Here is a 25,239-nt window from a genome sequence, read left to right as displayed (position 1 = left end):
CTTCCTGGAACCGTCTTCCACAGTTTGCGACTTATTTTCCCTTTACCAGACAAAGAAATCGTCACACCTAGCTTACTAGCTTATTACTCGCGGACTCGATAAAAATATATCAATCGACACGACGCAAATTGGACGAACCGACGAAGAAACGAAATATCCACGAGAATCTGATCGTACGTAGAATTTACTCGTAGACCGACTGCAGTAATTCGAAAATTATATATCGTCGTCCTATCGTGCAAGTACGAAATAGCGTCGAATTCAGTTGGTCATTCATGCCCAGACGAAAGTGTGGAGTTGCGAGCGTGGCGGCTCTTTGTTCCACGCGGTAATGACGGTTGGGGTAGGTTAAGGCAGTGTTTAAAGATAATTAATAGTTGCACGGCTCGTAAATATCGGTATCAATGAAGCGTGGCCAAGATCTGGCGTGGGATCGGTAAATGGTTTCCGGGCGTATAAAAATTAATGGATCTGTTGTCGACCTTGGTGGAAACTATCTTCGTTCCGTTGTATCGATCAAGGTTAAGAGCGGGTCGCTCTTAGGAAAACGATATTTCCAAGAACGTTGAACGACGCCTTTGAATTTACGCGCGTCTCCAACGCCGCGTGTTGTTTCCTAAAGCCGGTTAGGTTTTTTAAACGATTACGTAAACCGGATCGCAAGCGTACGAATGCGACCGAATATAATTACTTGGCCGCTGTTATCAACGTAATTTCGAATGGCAATGCGATCCACGTGATTCCATAAAATCGTGGAGTGGGTAGTTTAATAACTGGGACGGCCGTGGAAACGAGCGATCCGAGACGAAGGGAACGAACGAGAGCTGCTTTTACCCCTCCAGGGTGGATCAGCCGATGGAAGGAAAGCAAGGAGGAGCGACGTAATTCGGGCCAGGAGGAAAGGGTCCTCCAAGGGGAATATAGAAGACGTCGGTGTACAAGGGGAAAAGGGAGAATTTAGGCGGGGACAGAGAGGGTAACGGGGGAAAAGAGAGAGGGAAAGAGAAATGCGAGGGTGCGTAAGGGTGGCGGATCCCTGGAATCAATAGTGGCCACGCACCCTTGAAGAATTTTCGCACCAGGAGTCCGGATGTCTCAGGACAGGCTGGGAAAGCTTTCTCCGCTGCTATCCAATACTGCTTTATTCGGTAACGAAAATCCCATCGAAAAAATGGTATTTTTCAAGAAAGTTGGTGCAGTGATTTATCCCCTTTATCTTATCTTACAATGGATGAGAAGTATGTTTTAAACGTAATTGGACGTTGACCGGAACGTCGACCGATCGATGACGAATAAAATACATTATTATTACAGTATTAAGCGAATAAACGAATTTTCCAATTTGCGCGGATATAAGCGAATTAATCGTAAATTTGCAAGAAATTGAAGGCATTCGTGCATTTGGTATTCGATAAACGTCTAGTCTCAGATATTTATCAAAGCTTTCGTTTCAAGAGAACCTACAGAATCGAAATAGACCTGGTTACTTAACAGTAAGACGTGGATTCTCCACAAAAAGTGCATTGTGTTTTGTTTTTGAATCGTCAACTCGTACGAATAACAATCGACTCGTGCTTCTCGCTTGATACTTTATCGTAAACCAACCGAAATTGAATTGTTTTACGGTAATTCAATAAAAAAAAAAAAAAAAAAAAAAAAGAACGTGGTCTCGTTCATCTCGTGCGATGCGTTTGATCGCGAGACTGTTTTTCGCGATATCGTAGAACGTTTAGTGGCAGGAAATATGTGTCTTACAGGTCAGTGAGTAAAGCGGAAAGGCTGGGAAAAATGACTCACCTCCAACCACTGCCAACTTGGCCAACTGAAGATTCCGGTAGGGCGTCGCCGCTACCCCTAAAACAAGGAAATGGGAAGCTGTAAGATAGGTAAGGATACAGGAGTTTAAGGATATCGGGATAAGATATTTAGGATTGGGATAATCTTACTCTTCCTTGATGCGTTTTCCACGATGAACAAAAAATATAATAAAAATATATATATATATATATATACACATCATAGTTAAAAGAGTATTTTCTTTCACGCCAAACCATTATACGAATTTTCAAACGACCAAAGTAACTTCGAAATCGGACGCTCGTTATTCGATTCTTTACGCGCGACTCACGTTTTAAGTCGCGTTCGCTTTCGTAATTGTATCGTGATTTCGCTTTTACTCTCGAGTGGATGTTTTTACCTCTTTGAGTAGCGAAACTTTTGTCAACTCGATCCGTCTTTCCATCGTACGCGTCCTTTGTAGATGAAAAGACGAGAAACTATGACGTAAGAAAGGAGAAGCGTCCGCGACACTCGGCAAGAAGAAAAAGTTTCGTACAGCGGATAATTGGAGGCCTCCGCGACATGCATATTAATCGCAGTCTATCTGTGAGAGGACAAAAAAGAATTAATAATAACCGCGTCGCCAAGATACCGATCTGACCGGTTGGTTGGCCAGGTGCAGCGCGTCTTCCGTGATCCGTGCATATTCTTGCGGGTTTCTTTTTCACGGCATCCTTTTGCGTCGGTCACGCCAATTAACAGGCATCGCCGTTAAAATCACCTTTACGCTATCGTACCAGCTACTGTGCAAAGTTTCAATTTGTCAAAAGTGAAACCTCTCGATACAACGTTTCCGAGGAGTTTCGCTTTCGTTGTTCCCGGACATGGTCGCAACGCGTACATCGTCCGATCCTCTTTAAACTACGCTTATATTCTTACAGCATTCGTTCGATTCTATTCGCTCGCCTCGTTACGACCATCAGATTCCGGGAAATCGATTCCTACGTACGCTATTTCGGCAAATTTCCCTTGCCGTTCGATCAAAACGAATCCGAGTCGATTACGAAAATCGATCCGCGTTCTTGGCTGCACCCCTTATAAAGACGCGATCCGGGCCACGGCATAAAACTAAATCGTTCCGGTAGAACAATTCAAAATTAAGGCATCGAGCGTGACTTTGGCCGGCAGCTGCGTTCAGCAACAAAAATCGCGTCTTCCCTAACACCGTCCAAGATTTTACGATCCGCCGTTCTGCTTGTAACGCCTTAAAGCGGAACCATTGACGTTACAACGGCGAGAAAGTGCATCGACGCACGGGGGAAGTGAAAACAGCGAGCCCGGGGAACACGAGGCGCATACACCAGAGGGGTGAGGGTACATAACGCTTATTGCACGTCAGCGTGCCTCAATTTCGAGATAATTAAGCGAGGCCCTTTACACCTGCGGATTGTGCCAAGTCTGTACACGCGCATACCCGTGTAATTTTCTTTTTTACCGTGACGATCTCTGCTCATCTGTGGATCTACGCGTGATAAGGAATCATGCGATGAAAACGGCCGGGTAGAAAAAACAAAAAGCAAGCCAAACCACCTCCACTTTTTGCTGCAAAAGAAAGCTATCGTCATCTTGACTTAATGTTCTTACGTGCCCTTTCCTTCGCCAATGATTAATAGCTATTAACAAGGGGAACGACCTGCGCCAACATTCATGATAAAACCGTGCAAGATTTAATATCCTGAAAAAACATAATTCACACACACATTGGCTGCAGCCAGGCTGTTTTAATCGCGGCATTACAGCTTTTATACGTTCCTCCATTCCACTTTGGGAATATTAATTACGCCCGAAACCAGCTGTTTTACTTCGCTCAATAAACTGCCGGTTATTTCGGAAATACCGTGGCTATTTCGGAACTTTTCCAGAGTACGGCCACGATCTATTTCGAACATTTCAAATCGTCCGCTAATCGATTACTATTCGGAAAAATCGACCAATCGTCTCCTACTCACAGACTGACTACTGACTTCGAAGGCTGTAAATTGACAATTTACGCTGGACGAGCAATTGGATCATTAATCAGCTCGTAAGAGGTCTAGGTGATAATTACATTTTCGTTTCCGGCGCATTACTTAAGAGCGTAAATTACTTTCCGCGACTGACAGCCCGGAGCAGCTGATCGGTAATTTCGATCGAAGCTTCTTGGCTTACGTTCAAAGGCTCCCTCGCGTTAGTTGGCTACGCTACGTACGTATACGTACGCGATTCTTTGCACCGAAATAATCTCGTTGCTTAAATTTCTATCATAAGCGTCGTATCGAAACAGCAAAGTTTGCAGGATCTTAAAGATCCAGGTATTCCGCGAGCTCGGAATTAAAGGCAATGACACGGAATAAAGAGAAATGAAAAAGATCGGGGTTAGGTAGCAAGGTTAGGCAAAGCATGGTAGCCAGGCAAAAATGATCGTTTCTGAGAAACAAAATTAATTCAAGCCAAATTCTCTCGCGAGGGTCGACCTATCGGTCAATGAAATTTTCGAAAGACGATTCTAAAGGAGCCACGTTAGCCTGTTGTGTGAACGCAGCTGCACGAAGACGCGTATCGAGCTCCTCCTCGTCAGGATATCGTCCCTCGAGGCTCGTAGGAAGATACTTTGAGCAAACATCGGAAGGAGCGATCCTACCGGGCGGGTCCCGTTGTATCGTTTTGTTTTCGCTCTGCCGACATACGAAGCCACTGGTAGCAGTTGCTTCTCGCAGAAAAAAGAATCGCGCCAGCCGTACCGAAGAAAAGGAAAAGTGTACGAAAGGATAGCAAGGACAAACGACCCAGCCTTGTGTTTATCTAGGCCGGCTTTATACGCGAGAATTTGCTAAGAGTCGTCGCACGAAGGATTACTCGAGAATTCTAGTCGAAAGTCAGGCGTGAAAACACCGTTTATTATATTGAAATCGCGTTTCAACAGGTGACAAGTCGACGAGTACGAGGAGATTTCCGAAAGGAGAAATTTCTTCGCTAACTCGGTAACACCGCGTATTTCACAGTGTTTGAAAAAGTTGGAACAAAGTAAACACTTGAAAGTTCAGGAACGAGGTACACGGCTGGAAAAAAGTTAATTTATGGAATGCCATCGGGCAGGAAGAAAATTCGTAAAGTTAGCTTTGGCAAACGGCGCTTGCGTGGAGCACCAGTGCATTCGACATAGATGCAACAAGTGCAGCCAGGGTATTACAAATCCACCCTATATTTGTAACGAGCGTAATTCACCGCAGGATGGCCTACTACTTTCGCCGTTAGTTCCGCCTTTTACGAGCGTCCTTCAACCCTAAACTTGCGGATGCTACGTATTAACGATTGTGCTCGTAGGCAAAATATTTACTCGATATCGTAACGATCGTTATATCGGCAATTTCTGAGAAATACGCAATGTTCTCTGTATGAAAGTTTCAAATTTGAAAAGAATTTGTTGCTCTTACTAATGTCGATTGGAACGAGAAACAACAAACGAAAGAGCTGCTTTAATATATATGGCGAAAAATGGAAAAATCAATCCGTGCATTGAGACAGGAAAATAAGCGAAACAGCAAAAGTAACGAACACTGTCGAGATATAACGCGAGAGACGCGGCTATGTGTTACGCGTTTACAACGTTACGTTATGTTACGCGATATCTCGTTTCCACATTCGCGTCCATCTCCTTTAACGAGGAGAAATCGCACGTGCGAATAAACTGCACCGCGCCGGCATCTCCGTAATTCAATGAACGTATTACTTTCGGTATCCTGATGGTCTTTCGCGTTGATCCGCGCTAACTGTCTCTCGTAGTAATCCTATCGCGTTTGAAACGCATCGCACACGCACCACCGTTCCCTTCGCTTCGATAAAAAAAAGTATCAACAACATCGAGAAATTCGAGTTGCGCCTGCGCTGCGTGCCGAAGCAGCCGGCTGTGCATTGACGCAACAAGTGCATGCAAGATGCACCACGACTCAGGGGGGTGGGGTGGAGTGGGTTGTTGGTTGACGGGGGGAGAGGGAGAGAGAAAAGCAGAGAAAGAGAGAGAGAGAGAGAGCGAGGGAGAAGGGTAACGGGGTTGGGTGGGGTAGGCCGAGAAAAGTAGGGAGTCGAAAGGGGTGGAGGACGAAGAGAGGCAGAATTAAATGCAAGGCGAGGGAGGGGGTACACCACCGGAGAAGGGCACGAGGTTGGCACGCGCCGAGTGCAACGATTCGCTGGAAGAAAAGAGAAAGACAGGAAGGACAAGGAGAAAGATAGGCGGAACGGTGGAGAAAGAAGGAGAGAGAGAACGTGTGCATCGCATCGCATCGAACGGAAAGATGCATCCTCGGCAGCTCTCGTGGCAGTTTTTTATTCGTTTTCCCCCGCATCAACGATGCGAACATTTGTTTGCGGTTTATGAAGCCGAGGGGACAAGTGATATAGACAAACGGCGGCACTTCGGTGCAGGAAATGCAAACAAAGTGCATTCAGTCAGCCGGGTGACCACCGGCTGCAGGGGTCTAACTTACCCCCATGCACCCTTCCTATCGTACGACCTGAATGACCTGATACGCGCTGCGAGGTGCAGCGGCGTTGTTATGCAAATGGGAAAAGTGCAGACCCGCGTGTGCAAGTGGAAAAACATGCGGTTCGCGTGCACTTCGTATTATGAGATATCCACTTGACACCTGAACGTGGAAGCTTGTCAAGTGGTGTGTATTTGGTCCGTTCGATCGTAGATCCAGACGGTAGATCGCTGTTATTTATACGCTTGGTAAATAAATACCGATCATCTTCGTGCGCTTATTAGGAAAAAGAGGAGGCAATGTTTCGATCGGACGTCGATACGTTTTCCATGTAAATATTACGCGCGTCTGCGTTTCGATTTGCATTTCGTACAAGCCGGTTTGCCACAATTCCAACGTACGATACGCGTGCCTGTGTTACGTGGATGCACCACAAAGCGGTGCTGTCTTTCGGCGAGTCTAAAGCAGTCTAAAGCAGTCTTTGCGGTCATCGCATTAAATTGATTAAGCATGTGCATGACTTTGAAAGTTTGGAAGAAGCATCGACCGCGCAGCGCGCAGTCTCTGAATTATGTATGTCTGCGTGAAAACCACAGAAGTGAGAACGAAGCGATCTAAATCGTACGGGAACCGAATGTATTCTCCGACCGCGCTACGTCACAAAACCCTGAAAACATCCAACGTTCCCATCAAAAATTTCTATTGACATTTAAAGTAACTCATCGATCACGGCAACATCTTCGAATCTTTAACTCTCTATTAACTGCCTGCACTTTTGAAGATGCGTACACGGGAAAGAAAGGAAGGCAAGGCATATATTTAGCATATGAAAATAAACGTGCTGATAATAGCATGGATAGAGTCGCACGATGATATAATTGTCACCATTCGTTACGAATTTTCCGTTCGGTTCTCACACTCGCGAAGCTAGAATAACGTCACACATTGGCGGACTTAACACAAAGAGGCCGATAGAGCCAGTTAAAGGAAATAGAATCAGAAACGCGGTGGATCCCATGGAATCATTGTAAGGATTCTTGAGGGGTGAGACCCTCGGACCTTAAACTAGTTTTCGCTCGTACCAGTCCGTTTCTCTTGGACATCTTCCTTTTTCTTTCTCCATCTATTCTCGTCTTTTCTTCTTCATCACTGTAACCACCGTACGAGAGTACTTTACATTTGAAACATATCGGCTTATATGGAAATGAATGTTTAGCCATGCGTCGGTCCTAAACATTAAAAATGGAAGAGCAACACTCGCTGCAGGAAGCTGATACGCGAGTTTCCGAGCTACGCAAAGAGGACAACTCGGAAGTGATACTCGTCCCTCTGAATTGTCAATCTGTCTATTGTCGACCGACGACCTCCCCGCCTAATCTCCTTGCTAGCTACCTTGACAAAAAATTTCATTTACAATCTACGGTACAACGGTTACGTTCGTTGCCCTAATTTAACCCTTTCGCTATGGCAAGGTCCAAAACAACGCACGTCACGTGTCGCATGTTAAGCATCGAGATACAGAAGAAAAATTGCATTTACCACGTTACGATGGAAAATGATACTTTATATATTTGACATGGTCGATGCAATCGGACAACCGAATTAAAACCGATAGCATGTACGGCTCGTTTTACCCTGCTTTCATTGCACGTTGCATTTAATTGCTCTTATCTGCTGTCGAGTATCATTACGACCGGCAACAAATCCCCGGTTTATACCTTTGCACGTTCCTATCGTCGATAAGGTTTCTTGTGGCAACAGGAATCGCTGGTATGAATAACCGAGAAGAGAAACGGAGAAAGGAACGAGGTTGGGGGATGGTGAAATAACAGATTGCAGTTGTGGCACGAGCGAGCAGCCTGGACTCAGCTCGGGGCTCGTAAGGAGAAGGCAGGTGCCACATTTTTTTCGAACGCCTGCTCACCGTCGAGGAGGAGGCTGCCTCGATGCGCAGAGGCTCCCAAACGTTTCTACTAGGAAGCAGCTCTGAGTAGAAAGTTTTCGATCAAAACAATAATATCGATCGAAGCAAACGGTAATTAATGATCGATCAAATGCCACTTTCCATCAATTTTATATCCTCCACTTACGAAGCATAAATCGATATCGACGTAAAAATTTCTTGATTAAAAGATGGTCATCGAAGAACGTCAAAGTCCTTCGTAATAGAAATTCAGCCAGGACAAAGACACAAGGACGATTTAATTTCAAAGAAGTAGCGCTAGTAACGATCGACTAGGATCGGTAGGTTTTCAGCGAAGAAATTAACGTTAACGCCCGTTGACAGATACGATCGACGGATAATAGTGGCAATAGATACGTACCAGCGATCCATGTGTGCGTAATATATGTGGCAGCATGCAAAAAAAAATGGTGCAAATGTAATTCATATTCTACAAATTTCCATGCATAAATATAGAACGATACCATTTAACGAAGCTAGGAATTGTAACATCGTTTATCCCATTACGGCACCTATGCTCCTATCGACGGAAGCAATCGCGATAAAAGAACACCGCGGAAATTTGCATAACAATAGATAACGAAGTTTTCGAGGAAGTTCGCTTCGGTCGAACCTCGAGCGAAGCGTGTAATTGGCCATCTTTGTTTTGTAGAGCTAACCGTACGATTCCTTTGATGGTATCCGACAATTATTCAAAATTCTATGACGCGGATGAGTTCCACTGCGGATAATCCTCGACGATTTTTGCTTGGACACGTTCGGCACGAGTTCAAACTCTCGTGTATGCGCGCTCGCGCGCATTTACTCGCGTGCGGCCAATTATGCACCTCGTTATGCCGGCATTACGCGTGATCTCTCTTTTGATCGAGAAATTGCCTAAGGTTAATAACCGCTGTTGAAGTTTGTGTAAGCGATTACATAAAATTTTTCGAAGACAAATGGACTATTAGCACGTAAGGACAAGTCGGTTCGGCGCTATCCGCACGGTAGCAGAACCTGAGAAGTTGAGCAACTTTCTGGAAATACTTAATGTATAATATAAGTGTAATTCCACCAGGCGTTTCCTGCACGCTCGCCAAATTTACGACCGTTTAAAGGACAGCGGTTAACGATATTCGTTGGCCGAATAAATTTTGATTACAACCACGGTAAGACGATTCATGACTAATTTATTTAATACGTGCATATTTGCATACGAAGTAACGCAATGTATAAAGCAAAGCGTTTTATCGTTTAAGCGTTTTAAGTAAAGGCGTTTTAGTCGAGAATATCGCCGATCAACCGAGTAACGCACGTATTAGCTAGTAGAGCAGTAGATACACACGCTTGGTTTCTAATCACAATACGATACCGTGGTACGAAATTCAGACACGATTTTACGCGAAGTACGTTATGAAAAAATTCAAAACTTACCGTTTCTTCGGTCCACTAGCAACGGATGGCTCCACGACAAGCACTGATCCGAGATAGGTATATCCTGAAACAAGAAAAGAACACAATTTTAAAGCATATTTATAAACAATACTATGGATATCAAATATGTTTCTACTATTATTCGAAAAGTTATATTTAAATAAATATAACCTGTTATATAGGTTATATAAAGGAAAAAAAAACCAAAGGCAAGATAACCGAATAAATACGAAACGCTTGAATTTTCTCAGAGCATCTAGGAAATAGGAGAATTGGTTTATTGGGTCAGTTTGGACAACCTGTTTGAATCAATGGTATATTTGAACTCTGACCCTGGTCAGAGCTACCGATGGGATATTTTCTCATGGAAAAATATGCTGTACACCGGTTTTGAGAAGTAGAACTTGGCGGTTGCTTCCGGGTTTTGATTTGCACATATACAACGTCTAACGGCATAAAAATCACTGCACTGATTTGAAACTATCGCGTACGTTACTCATATTCTAATCAGGATCAAGAGGTTATGTGAACGTATCCGTGATCATAGTCTCGGGCTAGCGAATTTTTCGACACGGTCCGAGGGTCACAACGTATATATACATAAATGTATGTATACACGAGTATTTCCTTTCCTAGGCACCAGGTGTCTTCTGCCAGTTAGACCCATCTAATTTTCTCTAACCAGTTCCTCTTTCTAAATGTAATGCCAAAAAAATCTACGAAACCACTTTTGTCGACCATCGAAAGTGACCCTTTTCGCTCGTCGTATACAAAATGAAATTTGGTTACATGAAAAATAACTATTTTATCCGTTATATGATTGGTAATTAAACTGTGATTGTTTCTTACGCGCATCCTGTTCGCGACAAGAGGATGCGCGCGCATGTGTTTTGAAATCAGTCAGTTACGGTGATTAACACGACGTGCACAAGAGTCAATTACGTGATAGATTATAAACGTTTAACTCGTCGATTCCGGGAAAAAACCATTCAACTCTGAGATTGTTCGAAAGGACGTGTGTTTTTTTTTTTTTTTTTTTTTTTTTTTTTTATTCTAGTCGATTAAACGTGAACAGAAATACGCTTCGATTACTTCGCAAGACAAGGCCATCGTAAGAATGTAAACATAGCTCGGTCGGCAGCAAATGGCGCGATTTCTACTCACGATCTATGATCAAAACAATCTTGTTCGCAATACCGGCAAAATAAAGTATTAGAATACTTTATTTAATCTCTCCTTTTCAATTCGTATAACCTTTGGTAACGAAATATTATTCGTTTAAACTACAAATTGGCAATCGAATGGCGTCACCTCTACTAAACGATTTTTATGATTACAAATGGATAAATGTACAAATATCGACTAGCGAAGTTCGAAAAACTATTTCAAAGAAAACTTACGAAGAAAACGTTCTTTTACTTGTAATTCGTGATCCTCGGACATACGTAGATAAAAACGATGTGTGCTTGATGTATACTCAATGTAAAAAAAACGAAGAACGTGTAAGATGTTTCCGAACAAACGGGGCAGCAAGACGTCAAATATGGCAGCCAACGATGTCAGAATGCAGTGGATTGATCGTTAAGACGAGCTTCTAATAAAGGTCGGTAGAAATGAGATATTCGCATTTAATCGTAATAATTTTGCCTAAAATTTATACAGAAATACGCATACGCATAATAGTAGATGTATCTGTATCGTTTTCTTAGATGTTTTGCATAGCTTTATAAGTTGGGAGGAATTGTTCGATTCAATAATAAGTTATTTAGAAGTGGTTCGGCGAAAAGGAGATCCGTGTTCGCATGAATTAGTTACAGTCGGTTTGCGCCATAAGTAAGTGGGCACGCAGGCTTGTTGATGATCGTGGCAGACCGTCGCAGATCGTCGTCGTCGTTGTCGTTGAACATCGATAACGATCTCGGCGCTTCTCATTTTCGTGCGCGGAGTGGTATTTTTTTGAATGAGCCGAGTCCGCTTCAGAAAAACCGGGTAGATCTCTCTTGCGGGGTACAATGGCGTGTGGCGAGTGGCGGAATTGTGTTCGCGAGGAGTCTATTAAATGCAGCAGAATGCTTGGTACAATGAGGGTATATAATATAACCTACCGGGCGGACTAGCTTGGAAATTCGAATGAATTAAAAATGCGCGTATTAAACATAAAACGACGAGGAGAAGATGGCGTTACGGTATCTTCTGTAAGTACTCGAAAGTGAAAAGAGGCAGAAAGAGATGGGGAAAAAAGAAAAGGAGGAAGTAGCGCTTAAATGGCTACTTAGTATGGTCCCGTGTCGAGTCTCCCCTCGAATGGTTCATCTCACCCTGTAGCAATAATATTCGTAAGTGTTTCCATGCACGAGTGCTCAGCCTGAGTACCAACAGGTTTCATGCGAAAGCCAATTCGCGACAAGGTGAGAAAAAAAAAGGAGGGAAGGTAGAACTTGACGAGGTTTTAATTTGATTCTTATGCTGCGTTAAATTCGACGTGTGCTTTTACGCTTGATTTCACGTGTTTGCCATTTAGTAGGCTATTACGATAGGTTACAACGTCGTCTTCCACCGAATATAATCTTCAACTAAGCAGGAGCTGTTTGATCGCGATGATCCCGTTCGTGTCAAAATTTACGACGGTCACACGGTCGATTATTTTTTCGAACGAGCTTAATATTTGCACTACCCGCGTTGTCTCCTTTAAGCACTCGTTATTTACAAATCGAGTCAAATAGATTATTTTTGAGGTTTGAACTTTTAGCCTGCTAGTTATTACCACATCGTATCATACTATATCCTTGCTGTTGTATCGTAAACGAACTCGACATGCTTTACGAGAAAAGAGTCTCATCCACAAGACGATCCGCTCCTGTTTCGAATACCAAGTTACGAAATCGGAAAAATTCCTACGACGAAGTAAAACTTCGATATGGATTAGCTGGCGTTGGTGATACGAAGTTACAATTACAGGACGTGTTATCGGGTAACCGCGAGAGACGCACGATCCGCGAAGAGAAGCGTAGGCATCTGTTTCGAAAACGGGACACCCGTTATATGCCTAAAATATACCGGCATCTCGCATGGGGCGCGCTGCTAAGAAATGCAGAAACAGCAGTTGCTATGCTAGGTGGTACTCCCTACAAACACAGGCATACTTACACACGATACACGCTCGAATCTCTCTCCTTCTTTCTAAGCATCGGTGAAATTCGTGCATAAGAGAGACACACGCAACAAGCACTCGTATACGTAGAGAAGGGTACGCGCGTCTTACCCAGTCACACAGAGATTTTTCGGGGGTTCGCTCCGCGTGTATACCGTATGCCTCGTGTACGCGGCCGTGTGTTCGTGTAACGTACACACTCGCGTACGAGGGAGTAGAGAGAGCGAACTAGAAAAAAAAAAAAAAAGAGAAAGAGAAGGAGCGAGAGGAAGCGAAATAGCGAGAACTCGAGGGGTGTAGCCGTGGTGGTATTAGAACGGCAGCGAGAAGGGAGCAGAAAAAAGGGAGTGGAAATGAGATAGGGAAGGCAGCGTACGAGGGACGACAAAGTGAACGGGATAGAGACGGAGAGCACGGGTGAAAAAGGAGAGAAACCAGCGAGATAGAGGGAGGGAGGGAGAAAGAAGCTGTTTGAGCTAAGCGCAGCCAGGGTCTAGAAGCGAGTTTTCGGATCGAGTCGGTGTATGTGGGCAAGAGAGTAGGTTAGCAGGCTCTCCCGAGGGAGAGAGTAATAGTAGATTGTCCTGTTGAACGAGCAGGATGGCAAGTGCCTTTATAGTGGGTCAGTACTAACCGGCACCCGGCTAGCAAGCCTTCAAGGTCTCCTTAGTGCTCCTACCTCCTCCCTCCCTACCCACCATCTTCCCTGCTGATGCCTACAACGAAAACTGCCAGGTAGGTGAGTCGAGAGCGAGCGAGACCGAGCTTAGGAGAGCTATCCGGAGGTCGTCGCGCAATCTATCTAATATATATTCATTTTTTCTCTCGCTCTTTCCTTCCACCTCTTTCTCTCGCTTCACCGCGCCTTCCCTTTTCATTTCGCTTCTCCTCTTTGTCCCTCTTTCTCGATACGTTTTACCGGTTCCTAACTTAAATTTCGTCAATTTCTGCTTGACGGTGAGACGCGATCGAACGGGCTTTCATGCCTCGAAACCCGGTTACGTTCGAATTTGTAAAACGACGCGAACTTGGCCGACGATTATATCTACGTAATTAGCAATCGTTCGAACATGCAACGTAACGGAATAAAGATGAAAAAATACATAATTAGCGAGTTGCACGAGAAGTCGTGAATCATCTTTAATTATGTATCTCGAGCTTGATCGGTTATCAACGTTTATTTATAACGCGTGTATTATTAATAGAAAGCGTTCGCTTCGATACCCGATAGCTTCACCAACGTAGGTAACGTAAAGCTCGCGTATCTCAGCTGCCAGTACAGCGTTTTTCATATCTCGGCACTTGATACACCAAGACGATTCTTCGGCCAAGCACCGGTGGCGAAATACTCGTTCGTAACCTCGGATATTCAATACGTAATTATTAGCAGAAGCAAAATTAGACGACTATTGATTCCTCGAACATCTACGAAATCTCGAGACGTATTCGGAGTGTTTGAAATATCGCTACAACGATAAGGCGAGCCTTACAGGATGACATAACAGCGAGGAGTTTCTTGCGTCGGTCAAGGAGCAAGGGAGAAAGAAAAAAAGGGAAGAGAGGTAGAGATAAAGAGAGCTAGAGAGAGCACCGGCTCCACGGGGAAGTAATAAAATATTTGGGTAGCGCTGCGCGGGAATGGGAATGAGAACAGGTTCCTGTTGCGCATTCCAGGCCGATGCTGAATACCGATGCCTTGGACACGGCGGTTGGCACGGCTAGGTACATAAATTACTATTGAGTTACAACTCGCTAGTTCAGTCCCACGGAAATCGTTTGCGAATCGTGAATCACGGGTCGAAATCGCGCGAATCTACCCAGCAATTTGCCGATTAATATTTTCAAACGAGTTCGCGTATAGCCGATTTTTTTTGAAAGATCGATCAGCCATCGGACGTTGCTCGCCGAACCTAATTTTTCCACTTTACTTGATAAACAAGGACGTCGATGTTGGTAACGATGTCATTTGAAACATCGGAAGACAAATAACGCGTTTCCCTGACAAATATCGCTTCTGGTACGGGGACACGCGATCCAGATACAAAACGACCGCGAATATAACAGCATCTAAAGGAAAAATGTTCGAGAATAAAATTATATAAACATTCGCGTGATTCGATATATAGGTAAACATTTGCGTGTGGCTAGAATATTCGGTAACGAACCACACGAGGCGTTCCGTTCTAGAAGCGCAGATAAGGAAGGGCACGTGTTTCTATTCGGGGAAACGTAACGTTTCGTTGAAGAAAATACACTGGAACGTTGGGTAAAATTTAACGTACCTACATCGGAACCGTTTTTAATGGGACGGTAATTAAACGTACGGTGTACGCTGGCTTCGTATTAATCTCAATTCCGCGTCGGAAGCCAAGAAACGAAAACGAACCGAACGAAATAGCGAAAGGAAGCAATGAAAACTTTTTCCCTCGAACGGACGAAAGAAAAATATCGCCTTCCCATCCAACTAATAGTTGGATGGATGGTTCCTTTTAATAAACGAAGATAAATACGGTTGGAGGACAATCGCGCTATCTTCCCGCGAAGTTTGTTACGCGGTAAAAAAGATTCGAAAAGAAATTTGAGAAGCAGAGAAGAAACAGGAATGATCGTACGAGGCCGCGGGATATCGCGAAAAGACAAAAGGACGAAAAGACGTCGCGTCGATCGGGTTTGACACGATGCGGTAAATAAAATTGGAGCAGTTAGTCGGTCGGATCCACGCTCGTTTTCGGCCTGGCAAAGAATAAAGCAAAAATTGCTTCGGTCTCGGTTGGCCTTGTGGCATACTTCTCTCTCTGTTTCGCCCTCTGTTCCACCCCCTTTCTCTGTCCTGCTCGTTCCTTTGCCGCTTCTTTCTCGCGCCAAGGACTCTCCTTTCTTGCTCCTTCTCGCACACCCTTGTGCCGCGCTCGCAGCGTGAGAGCGGCCACACAAAGAGAGCACGAGAAGCACAATGGATTACTTAGACGGGTAGGTTAGTTTGCCGAATGAAGCGAATGGGCCCACGCACGTTAAGATAGGTCCTGACTGAGAATCCGCAGAAAGCGCGCCAAACGCAAAATCTCACTCTCCATTCGATTTTCACACCACGATACCTTCGTATCTAGACTCGTCCGTTTCGTCGTGTTTACGATATCCTTATCGACATCCCCGAATTCTCATCTCTGTCGAAGTACCAAGCTCTCCTAAGTCTGTCCCTCGATGAAACTGTCGTTTCATCTAGAAACGTTGTGCGAATTACAACGACTCTGAATTTCTGTTAAATTACGCATGATCCAATGTACTTGTTGCATGTACGTATTATGACGATCGAACGGCAGATGTCGACGAGAAATTTGTCGAGTCGATCAAGTACGTGTTTCCTCGAAAATTCGCATGGTTCGCGGCTACACATATTTTGTTGCGTGCAAGATGAGATAGCGATTCGTAAGACGATGAAAAATTCGCCTATGTGTATTGTAAGGTGGCGTGTCGATCAATTTTAAATCTCGTTGCGATCGACTACGCCGAGTTAACCAGCGCGTGTGCTCGATTTCGCCGGAGCGATATACGTACGATACGATATGAATGGCGAAAGTTTCTTCCTGAAAGTGTACGATACTGAAAACGAAAGAAACGGAGCGGCACTTGTCGAGATTGTCGTGAAGTTACTTGTACGGCGTACATCGCTAATAGCGTGAACGTCGTAGCGCGGCAGCGCACGATAACGACTTTTATCTGACAAATGGACAAAGTTCAGAATTTCACGTTTGTATAAAGTGGCCGAATATTTCATGAATCTCCGTGTAAGATGAACACGCGTCAACGCCCCTATCTCTTGACGTCTCTGTTTTCAACATAGTAAGCCAATGTCTCGAGCACTCGTATGTAACTTCGCGTTATCCAACAACGATTGACCAAATCGCTATCATCACGCCACGATGATCGAACCATTAATATCTGTAAGATTTGTCCGGTTACCTTGATCCAGACATTTGTCAAAGAATATCCAAAAATATACGTTTACGGTAAACCGGTTATTATTCCGTGGCAATTGTTCTACGAATTGGTATCGGTAGAATTTGTTGTTTTATTCCTGTTCGCCTATCTTAAATACGGAACTCGTGGAGCCGACGAATCGTGATTTCGGCGCGATTTTCTTCCAGCAATGCTCACGATGCGAACCGTTGAATTCGACCATACATAGGCTTCGATAGACAAAAAAGAAACGCGCCAATGAAAAGAAAAGAAGAGGCATAGGGAACAGCGAGAAGCAGAAAGAGTCCAGGGTCTCCGTTCGTTCGTAGATTAAATCACTCGGTCACTTTTCTTTCGTGGAGCCGACCGGGACAAAGGGCGGCGTTTCTCGGAAGAGACTCGGTCCGAGGTTTGAGAATTAAAATAATATCCGCTCGTTCGGAGATTAATGGCGCCATGCCGATGCAATTTTTCTACGATGAGTTCCCTCTCTTTCGCTGCCTGCGTTATTTCGATATTCCTCGTTGCCACGTACGCCAGTTATTCCACGACTCTTCTTCCTATCGTTTCGATTGAAACTCCCCATACTTCGAATTTCGACTCGGCGATAGAAGCTCGAAACAAATTAAGTCGCCGCCTCGACCCTCGACTGCTACCTACGTTCCTAGAGTATTTCAGACGTCGTAAACATTGTCACGATTTCGCCGTATTTCGATGATCTTCGATCAGATTACGTCCCATAAAATGTAACTTATTAATTTACATATTGCAGATCGTCTCTTGGGTTACCTTGGAATTTTATCAGAAAGTCATTCCTTTCAACGTGTAGCAATTAGCGGGTTAATTAAGATACCAGAGAAACGTACACGTAATCTTAAAGAAAAATTCGAAATGTATTTTCCCGAGATTCGATTCCCATTCGATTTCCACTCGATCGTACTTTGCGCGCAACTGCGAGATTGTTCTTAATTCGTGGAAGGGAATCAGTTTCACCGAGTCGCGTTGACGAAATGCGAAATCACCGTGAGCCCTGTGTAGGATACGACGGAGGCAGGTGCGAACGAGCTGTTCGTGCCTTTCCTTCCTCTCTCTCTCTCGACCCGCCGATCCTCCCTTCCTTCTATCTTCCTCGCTTATCCTTCGATGGATACGTCGTTGCCCAGTTCATTGACACCTGTCGAAAGATTCGGATTTCTCTCTTCGTACCTGACAATTACGCGCACGTGGGCCCAAGAGGACTCACTGCCGCCACAACTGGCAGACGCTTTAATCGTCTTTCTCCTTTTTCTTTTTCCCCGTTCTGACATAAAGATTCCGTTCATGGGCAGAAGGGAAGGACGAAAGTCGGTAGTCTGGATAAGATGCGTTTTAAAGAAACGTTTTCGTCGCGATTTCCCTCGTTCGTCCTTTTTGTCAGATGGCTGTTGCGCGTCGAATCTTTTTTCACGAATTTACGACGAACGAATCGTGAACGTTACTCGTTGAAAATACAGATTACGTAAGCGGATTAGCTACGGTAATCGTAGAGAAAAACTCGGTAGCAGATAACGATAGGATACGGTAAACGATAAGGAGTGATCCTATTTTTTTCCACTGGGAAGATATAAGGGAAAGCGTTGAACGGGCAATGCTCGGAGTAAGAAGATAGCTGATGCCACTGTTACAATAAGAAAGATTTCGTTGAAAACGGTTTGGTTTCGGGGTAACAGTGGTAACACGGTTATTCGCCGGCAAGTCAACGGCCGGGTATCTAAAACAAACACGTGTCTTCAAAGGTTTCTCGAGCGAACAGAGGCCACGAAAGACGAAGACAATGTAGATAGAAAAGAGAAAAAAAGTCGCCGCGTGGGAGGCCTAAGGAAGAAATAGAGAATTGTCGACGAAGCCAATATAGAAACACTCAAAATAGAAACTGCTCCGGGGATAATATCATACAGACGTCTCAACGTTATCAGCATTTTACGGTTCGATGTAACCTCGTTAATTTCGTTCCAATATCGCGGAACGAAATGCGTGGATTTCCCTCGAAAACCTAATGCTGTATGCTTTTAATTTTAACGAGTTCTTTTTCTTTTTTTTCTTTCTTTTTTTCTTCTTCTTCCTCCGACGATATAAATTAGTGGTTTTAACGATTCCTCAAAATTCTTTAAACGATATCTTTAAAGACCGAATAAAAAATTACGATCGCTTAATTTCGGTGCAACGAGAGAATTTTATCGGTCGTTAAAAGCCACGGCTAATTAAGCCACTGATTTGCGGTTGCGAAATCGCGTGACTGATAGGGAAGTTCGGTGCGAAGAATCATTACGTTTCATTCATTTCGAGGTATCGAGTATGTTGAAATTTCACAATGGCTTTCTCGCCCCCTGGTCCCAAGACCATTCAGTTAATGAAAGCGGATGGCTAGACGAAAAAGAAGACGAGAAGACACCGCACACTCTCTTTTCGCCGCTCTAAAGATAGCACTTCCTCCTTGCAGACGCGCAAGCACTTTTTGCGCTTAAGCCGTACATTCGTGTCGGTGTTAAATCGAGTTCTTTTCACCGTTGTTCTCAACCTAATACTCGGTTAATCAAATTACCGTTTTATACGCCGAAACCAAGTAATTTTCATCCGCGCGTGTACAACGAACGCAATTTACCCGGACGTCGTTGTAAGACCCGATGATCGCGACTCTAAAGGAATTCTTTCGAGCCGAAGAAAGAAATATTTAACCGCTCTACTAGAAGATAAAATATTGGACTTCGCAGTCATCGTGAAGTAGAAACAGATTCCCGCTAATAATAGCTGGTGTAAGATTCGTTTTATATTATCGACACGTACAACAACGTTTGGGTTGAACGTTCGTGAGAAACATGGAACCATTACTTCGATCGAACATTGGTTATGTTGCAAAGAGCGCGAATAATGGTTGTAATTAAGTTTAATCGTTTTTATTAAACACGTGTTATCTGTGTGTGCGCGTATCATTTTGCACGTCACGTAGATCGATAAGACGCGGTTTGGACGCGTAGCAATAACGTTTGACACGATCTGCAGAAATTTTCTTTATCGTAATAGGATCGTGCATGTTAACATAGGATTATTCTTTTTGTTTTTAATTTGCGTCGATGTTATTATGAATCCTGAGGTTCGCTATGTCCGAGGAGAAACCGAATCGTCAAGTTCCATCAGTGTCGGTTACCGGTGCACTGTTAACAGGTAACTTTTTTCGAGAGCAGGTGGTCTCGAACAGGCACGCGACAAATCAAGCTGACCGAACCACGAACAACTGGAAACTTGCGATTAAAAATATACATTCTTTTCCTCTCTTTTAACCAGCTAAACGGCCATTGAATACGGACGTTTCGTCAAACTTGAACACGAAGAACGATATTCCCACGAAATCACGATGCCTCTGCGTTCTAAAAATCGTTGTACCTTGATATTTTTATGATAAATTCTAACGCGAAATAGAATTTTTTAATACGGTTTCCTATAGTAAAAGTTTTCTATAGCTATTAAGGTACTATAAGATATTTCGTTTAATTATAATTCTACGTTGGAAAATAGTGACAACATTTTAGTCGGTACGATGTTCTCATGACTCGAACAAAATGAAGACATTAAATGGCGGCGAAGCTATAGTCCTCGGTGAATTAATATCGATGTTTGTAGTCTGATGTAGTTTAACCGCGACTAGCCTTAGTTTAGTTGGTCTAAAACGTAACACAACCCACCAAACTAGTTCTGTACTAAGCGGTAACGTTCTCCGCACACGGTATTGTATCCAAGGATCAGCCCCGCATACATATGTACCGCTGCTGCAGAGCAACGACTGAGCCTTCTGTATTGCTAACGAAATAGAGGGAGAGACTATTCCCTATGAATCGTTCCAATGTTCGTACCGCGCCTCTTTCTTGCAACCCGGCTTCTAAGCAAGCCGACCGTTCTCGTGGTATTCTTTGCTACATTTTTGCCTACCATTATACTCCAAATTTTCTCAACTGCTTACGTCCCGTACTTCCTGGGAATTCAAATACTTGCAGTAATTTATACCGTGTCCAAAGTATCGAACTTTTATTTTAATTATACGAGATAGAATTACTTTATCGTATAGACATAGGATATTCGTCGCATCGAATCTTTACCGTAAATCGGTTTATCATGGCGAAGCAAGTATTGCGCGTCGATTAGCATCTCGTACTTACGAGACTGTCACGAGCGTGACAGTGATTTATCTTATATACGTACGACACGAAAATGATTGTTTCGCGATTACAGATACAAACGATCTTGTTATACGATATATAGGCAAGATGGTTTAAAAACGATCCTCGGGAAATATCAACGCGTACTCTACATACTCTTCCATCCCGTTAACCTTATCAAGCTCTAAAAGCAATCGCAAGTGTATCGATCAACGTAGGTAGAAATGCGCGTACGTTGCTTACGAAGTCGTCGACAAAATTTACGATCTGGATTTACTCGATTAGCATGGCCATCGTGCATGACGAGTGTGACTAACCAATTTCTACGGACGCGTCGAGATGAAGTTGGCGGTATTTCACGATGTAAATTTTAACCTCGCGTCAAGCCAGTGGGGGAACCATACGTCACGCGTACAGACGCGACCTTGACCACGTTTTTTGGGCGGGAGAATCACCGACGTACAGGCGTGAGTGGTTTCTAGTCAAGTATCGATCTAACTTTTCGAGACAAAGTTGAAATTCAGTACGGATGGTCAGGATTTATAGGCGTGCGATCGTTTTACGAAAAATATGAAAGACGCGTCGACCATGTCGGTAACCGTTTCTTCGTCTACGACTATCGTCAAGTTACTAATGGATTATGAGAAAAAGAGTAGCTGCATCGATTTACGTAGTCTTTAGCGATTTTAATCGATCTTTCGCTTTCGCAGTGTTCCTACGCCTTTGACAAACAAGGCTATCGATAGACTATGAAATTTATTTTACGCACCGTTACCCTTGGTAACGCATGGTCGGAATGAAATTTCAGTATTCTTTCGCGATAATTGGATTCTAATCATTTACGATTAAACAGCCGCTTATCAGTCGCCCGATTATATCGTAATTTTCGTTCAATGCCGGAATCACCATTGCCATGTTAGGCGAAGCTGGCAATCGTATCGATCAACAACAGTATGTTGGCCACGACGCGAATGATTATCAGAAACTTATCTCAAAGGCGAAACCCACACGCGTGACCTTGCCGGTATAACCGGCTCCGCCATCTTGCTGATGCGTGCGCCTCTCCACCACGTGGATAAGTTTTCCACACGACCCGAGCATTCGTAAAGTAGTTTCTATATCTCGCGCCGTTTTTAAGGGGAATTTCAAAGGTACGATTCGCTCGGACGAAAACCTTCGAACGATTACGCAGGCGAAGGAGGCATAGAATGTTAGCCTGTACGATGTAAAAATATTTAAAGTCGTAGACTGTATCGTGGTATTCGCAACGTACAAAGTACATATTCGGCGAAAATGGAAAAATAAATGTTTTCGATGAATACGTTTTCGAGATCCCATACAGGGGCTCTCAATCCGATAGAAAATGCACAGTGGTTATTCGTCTAAAGCGGTCACCGATTCCTCGAGGTAACTCGCGTAAATAGATCGTATTCAATTTGTTTTCACGGTATTTTCACGGTTAGAGCGACCGAAGTGAATATAAAAATTAAGGAATCAGCAACGAGTCGCGATTGTCCTTTCGCCGATGAATATAATTGACGATCGATTTACCCGAATAACACGGTGAAGTTGCCTGTTATTTGCACGTAGGTATAGTAAAAAAATATATTCTAATACACGAATACATGTGTATATAAATAAAATATACGTGTATATATACATATCTGTAATTGCGTTGATGGGCTTGGATAGGGTTGACTATATACAGGATACCGATCGTTCGATCGAGGTAGGAAAGTAAATGTAAGCAGAAAATCGTGTGAAGCATATGTACAAGCGTGCAAATGTTCATATATTTCTACTTAGAATATCTTACAAACTAGTTGAAAAAGCATGTAAAAGCGTGACAATGTTAATGTACAGGTAGACGGAACTTGTTGCACACGTAATATACAAAAAAACTTTATAGAAAACAAGTTGACTTCCCTGGTTGCAGAGTGTAAAGGCCGTACCTAGAGAGTAATATCATGTAAAGCGATAAAAACATTTTGCAATGTCTAAATTAATCACGAAGGCCCCATGTACCGTGCATTGCCCCTTGCGAAGGTTCTTCTTCGTTCAGTCATGAAACGTGACAGCAGACCCTGTGTGATAATAGCGACAACAGCAGTAAACGTAGCGATATATTGCCATAGTAAAAGCAGTATACATAGGTATGTACATATATTTTACAAGAGGTTCGGTATCAGCGTAGCAACAGCCGATAAGAACATAAAGTATAGCGACATAGCGAAGCGATCTATCCAACATTATCTCATCTGTTGATTCTGAACTCACCGTTAAGTTTGTCGATTGCACGATCCGCTACAGATTGATCGGTACAGTCAACGAACGCATAGCCGCCTCGTTTCACCAGGATCGTCGTACACGACAAATTATGATCCTGAAAGAGTTGCCTGAGGGCACTCTCGTTACAATCCGACGGTAGATTGCCCACGTAGAGCTTCGACATGGTGGTTGGCTCGCTCTTGGACGTTATGGTGGCGGCTTTTCCGAGATGCGTCTCGGTCACGTGGCTTGAAAAATTTGCAGCCTAGTGGCACGCGGCTAGACGATGCGATCGCTGACGATGTTGTCCACAACACGCCAACGAGGATGTACGATCACGTCGCGATAACGATGGACAACCGAGTATTTCGCACAAGGAGACCCGAAGTGAGATACACCGATGAAAGTCGCGGACGAACTCGACGATGACACGACCACGGCACGTTTACGACACGTTCAGGATCGCAACTATCCCCGATACGAGACGAATACACGTACGGGATGCAGACGATGACGACGACGACGGCGACGACGACGACGGCGACGACGACGACTACGACAACGATGACGATCTTGAAAATCCTGTTATCACGCAGGAAGAAACGAACACGAGAGCGCGCTTTCGTCAGGGTCTTTCTCGTCGCCTTTTTTTTCCTTTCCTACTATCTTAACGTCTCGACGAACACGATTGTCTTTCTCGCGTGATACTCGGCCTGATTTTTCGCGCTTGCACACCAAAAAACGAAAGGGACACAGGAGGTTTATCGTAACTTCTTGAACGATCTTCCAAGCGTTCCTGGCTCTACTGTCTTTTGTTTTCTCCTTTCTTCCTTTCCTCTGGAACTGCTGTCTATTTCCCGCTCGCTTCGAGGTACAACGACTCTCTGTCACGTCGAGTCGACACCGGTAGTACACAGACTTGGCGTGTTTCCGGTAGCAATGGATGTCTCTCGAGCCAGCTCGATCATACAAACCGACGAGGATGACTGCGACGACCGATCGGCGGACTATGACGACGACCGTGTCTTCTCAGAAATGACTCTTCAACTTTTTTAAGGTTAAGGGACGCGCGTTGACCGTTCTCTTGACGATTCACCGTGTGTCCAGCTACTTCTCTCTCCTCTCTCTCTTTCTTTCTTTCCTCTCCTCTCGTTGCGACGACGACGACGACGCACCTTCCTACCAGTCTCTTGTCTCTTTGGCTAGACCACGACACGACGTCCGAGGGGCTCTCTCATTCCGTGTTTTCCCTCTCTCTCTTCTTCTCGTCGCTTCACCCTTTCTCGTTCCCTCTTTCTCTTTCCTCTCATTTGCTCTTTCGCGTGTCCTGGGGGGCAATACGATGCAAACTCGTCACTCTTCTCTTTTTTTTTCCGCTCCTTCTTCCTTGCTCCTTTTTACCAACCGTACAACCTTCTTGTCTCTCCTTGCTCGTGCGTGCACTTTCTCACTCTTTTTTTCCCTCTTACAGTCTGTCTTATTCTAGCAACTAGAAGCTCGCGAGCGCTAAGCGGGAAACCGACTCGAAATTCGCGAACACATCGCCTTCTATTGGCTCGGATGGGACCACGTGGCTACCCCACCGACTCCCGCCTCTGTTTCTCATTGGACAATTTTCGCACGCCGGTTTTCGCAGCCGGCAACGTGTCTGTGTCTGCGTGCATGTTCGCTCTCGCGTGCATGCGTGCTCGCTTGCTCGCTCGCTCGTTCGTTCAGGTTGCGTGCACGCACACGAGCATGCGTGTACGCGAGTAGAAAATGTACGTACGCGTGGCCGGTACACGCGTGTGAGCGGCGACCCGCGCGAACGCGTCCACGTTTCTCTTTCTCGCGCCTTCCCATCGTCGTTTCCTTACTCTTTCTCACCGTAGCGCGTGTTCGGTTCCTGCAGAAATCTACCGGGTGTTTTCGGCGAACGGTAGCATGGTTAACGAGTTCCTTGCTCCTGCTTCGTCGTTGGTATTCATATTGAAAGATCGTTGTACGAATCTATCA

At 44.3% G+C, this 25,239-nt stretch overlaps 1 protein-coding gene across 1 annotated transcript; it reads right to left on the bottom strand.

Annotated features, from left to right (window-relative positions):
• Positions 1-9,674: 9,674 nt before the first annotated feature.
• Positions 9,675-23,428, bottom strand: LOC126870927 (insulin-like growth factor 2 mRNA-binding protein 3-A). Its single transcript, XM_050629122.1, has 2 exons — positions 23,254-23,428; positions 9,675-9,742 (listed from the first exon to the last, which is right to left on the bottom strand). The coding sequence occupies exons 1-2, from the start codon at positions 23,426-23,428 to the stop codon at positions 9,675-9,677; spliced, it is 243 nt and encodes an 80-aa protein (XP_050485079.1).
• Positions 23,429-25,239: the final 1,811 nt, after the last annotated feature.

Source organism: Bombus huntii, chromosome 11 (genome assembly GCF_024542735.1).
Source record: "Bombus huntii isolate Logan2020A chromosome 11, iyBomHunt1.1, whole genome shotgun sequence".
Lineage (NCBI taxonomy): Eukaryota > Metazoa > Arthropoda > Insecta > Hymenoptera > Apidae > Bombus > Bombus huntii.
The sequence above is the reverse complement of the archived record's forward strand: the minus strand, read 5'-3'. Positions and strand labels throughout refer to the sequence as shown.

What these genes read in the sequence shown, in the direction of transcription:
- LOC126870927 (XM_050629122.1), bottom strand. Translation starts at nt 23,428, where the DNA reads ATGTCGAAGCTCTACGTGGGCAATCTACCGTCGGATTGTAACGAGAGT. An exon ending in TGCAATCGACAAACTTAACG is followed by an intron (nt 9,743 to 23,253) that starts GTGAGTTCAGAA and finishes TTCTTGTTTCAG; the next exon opens with GATATACCTATCTCGGATCA.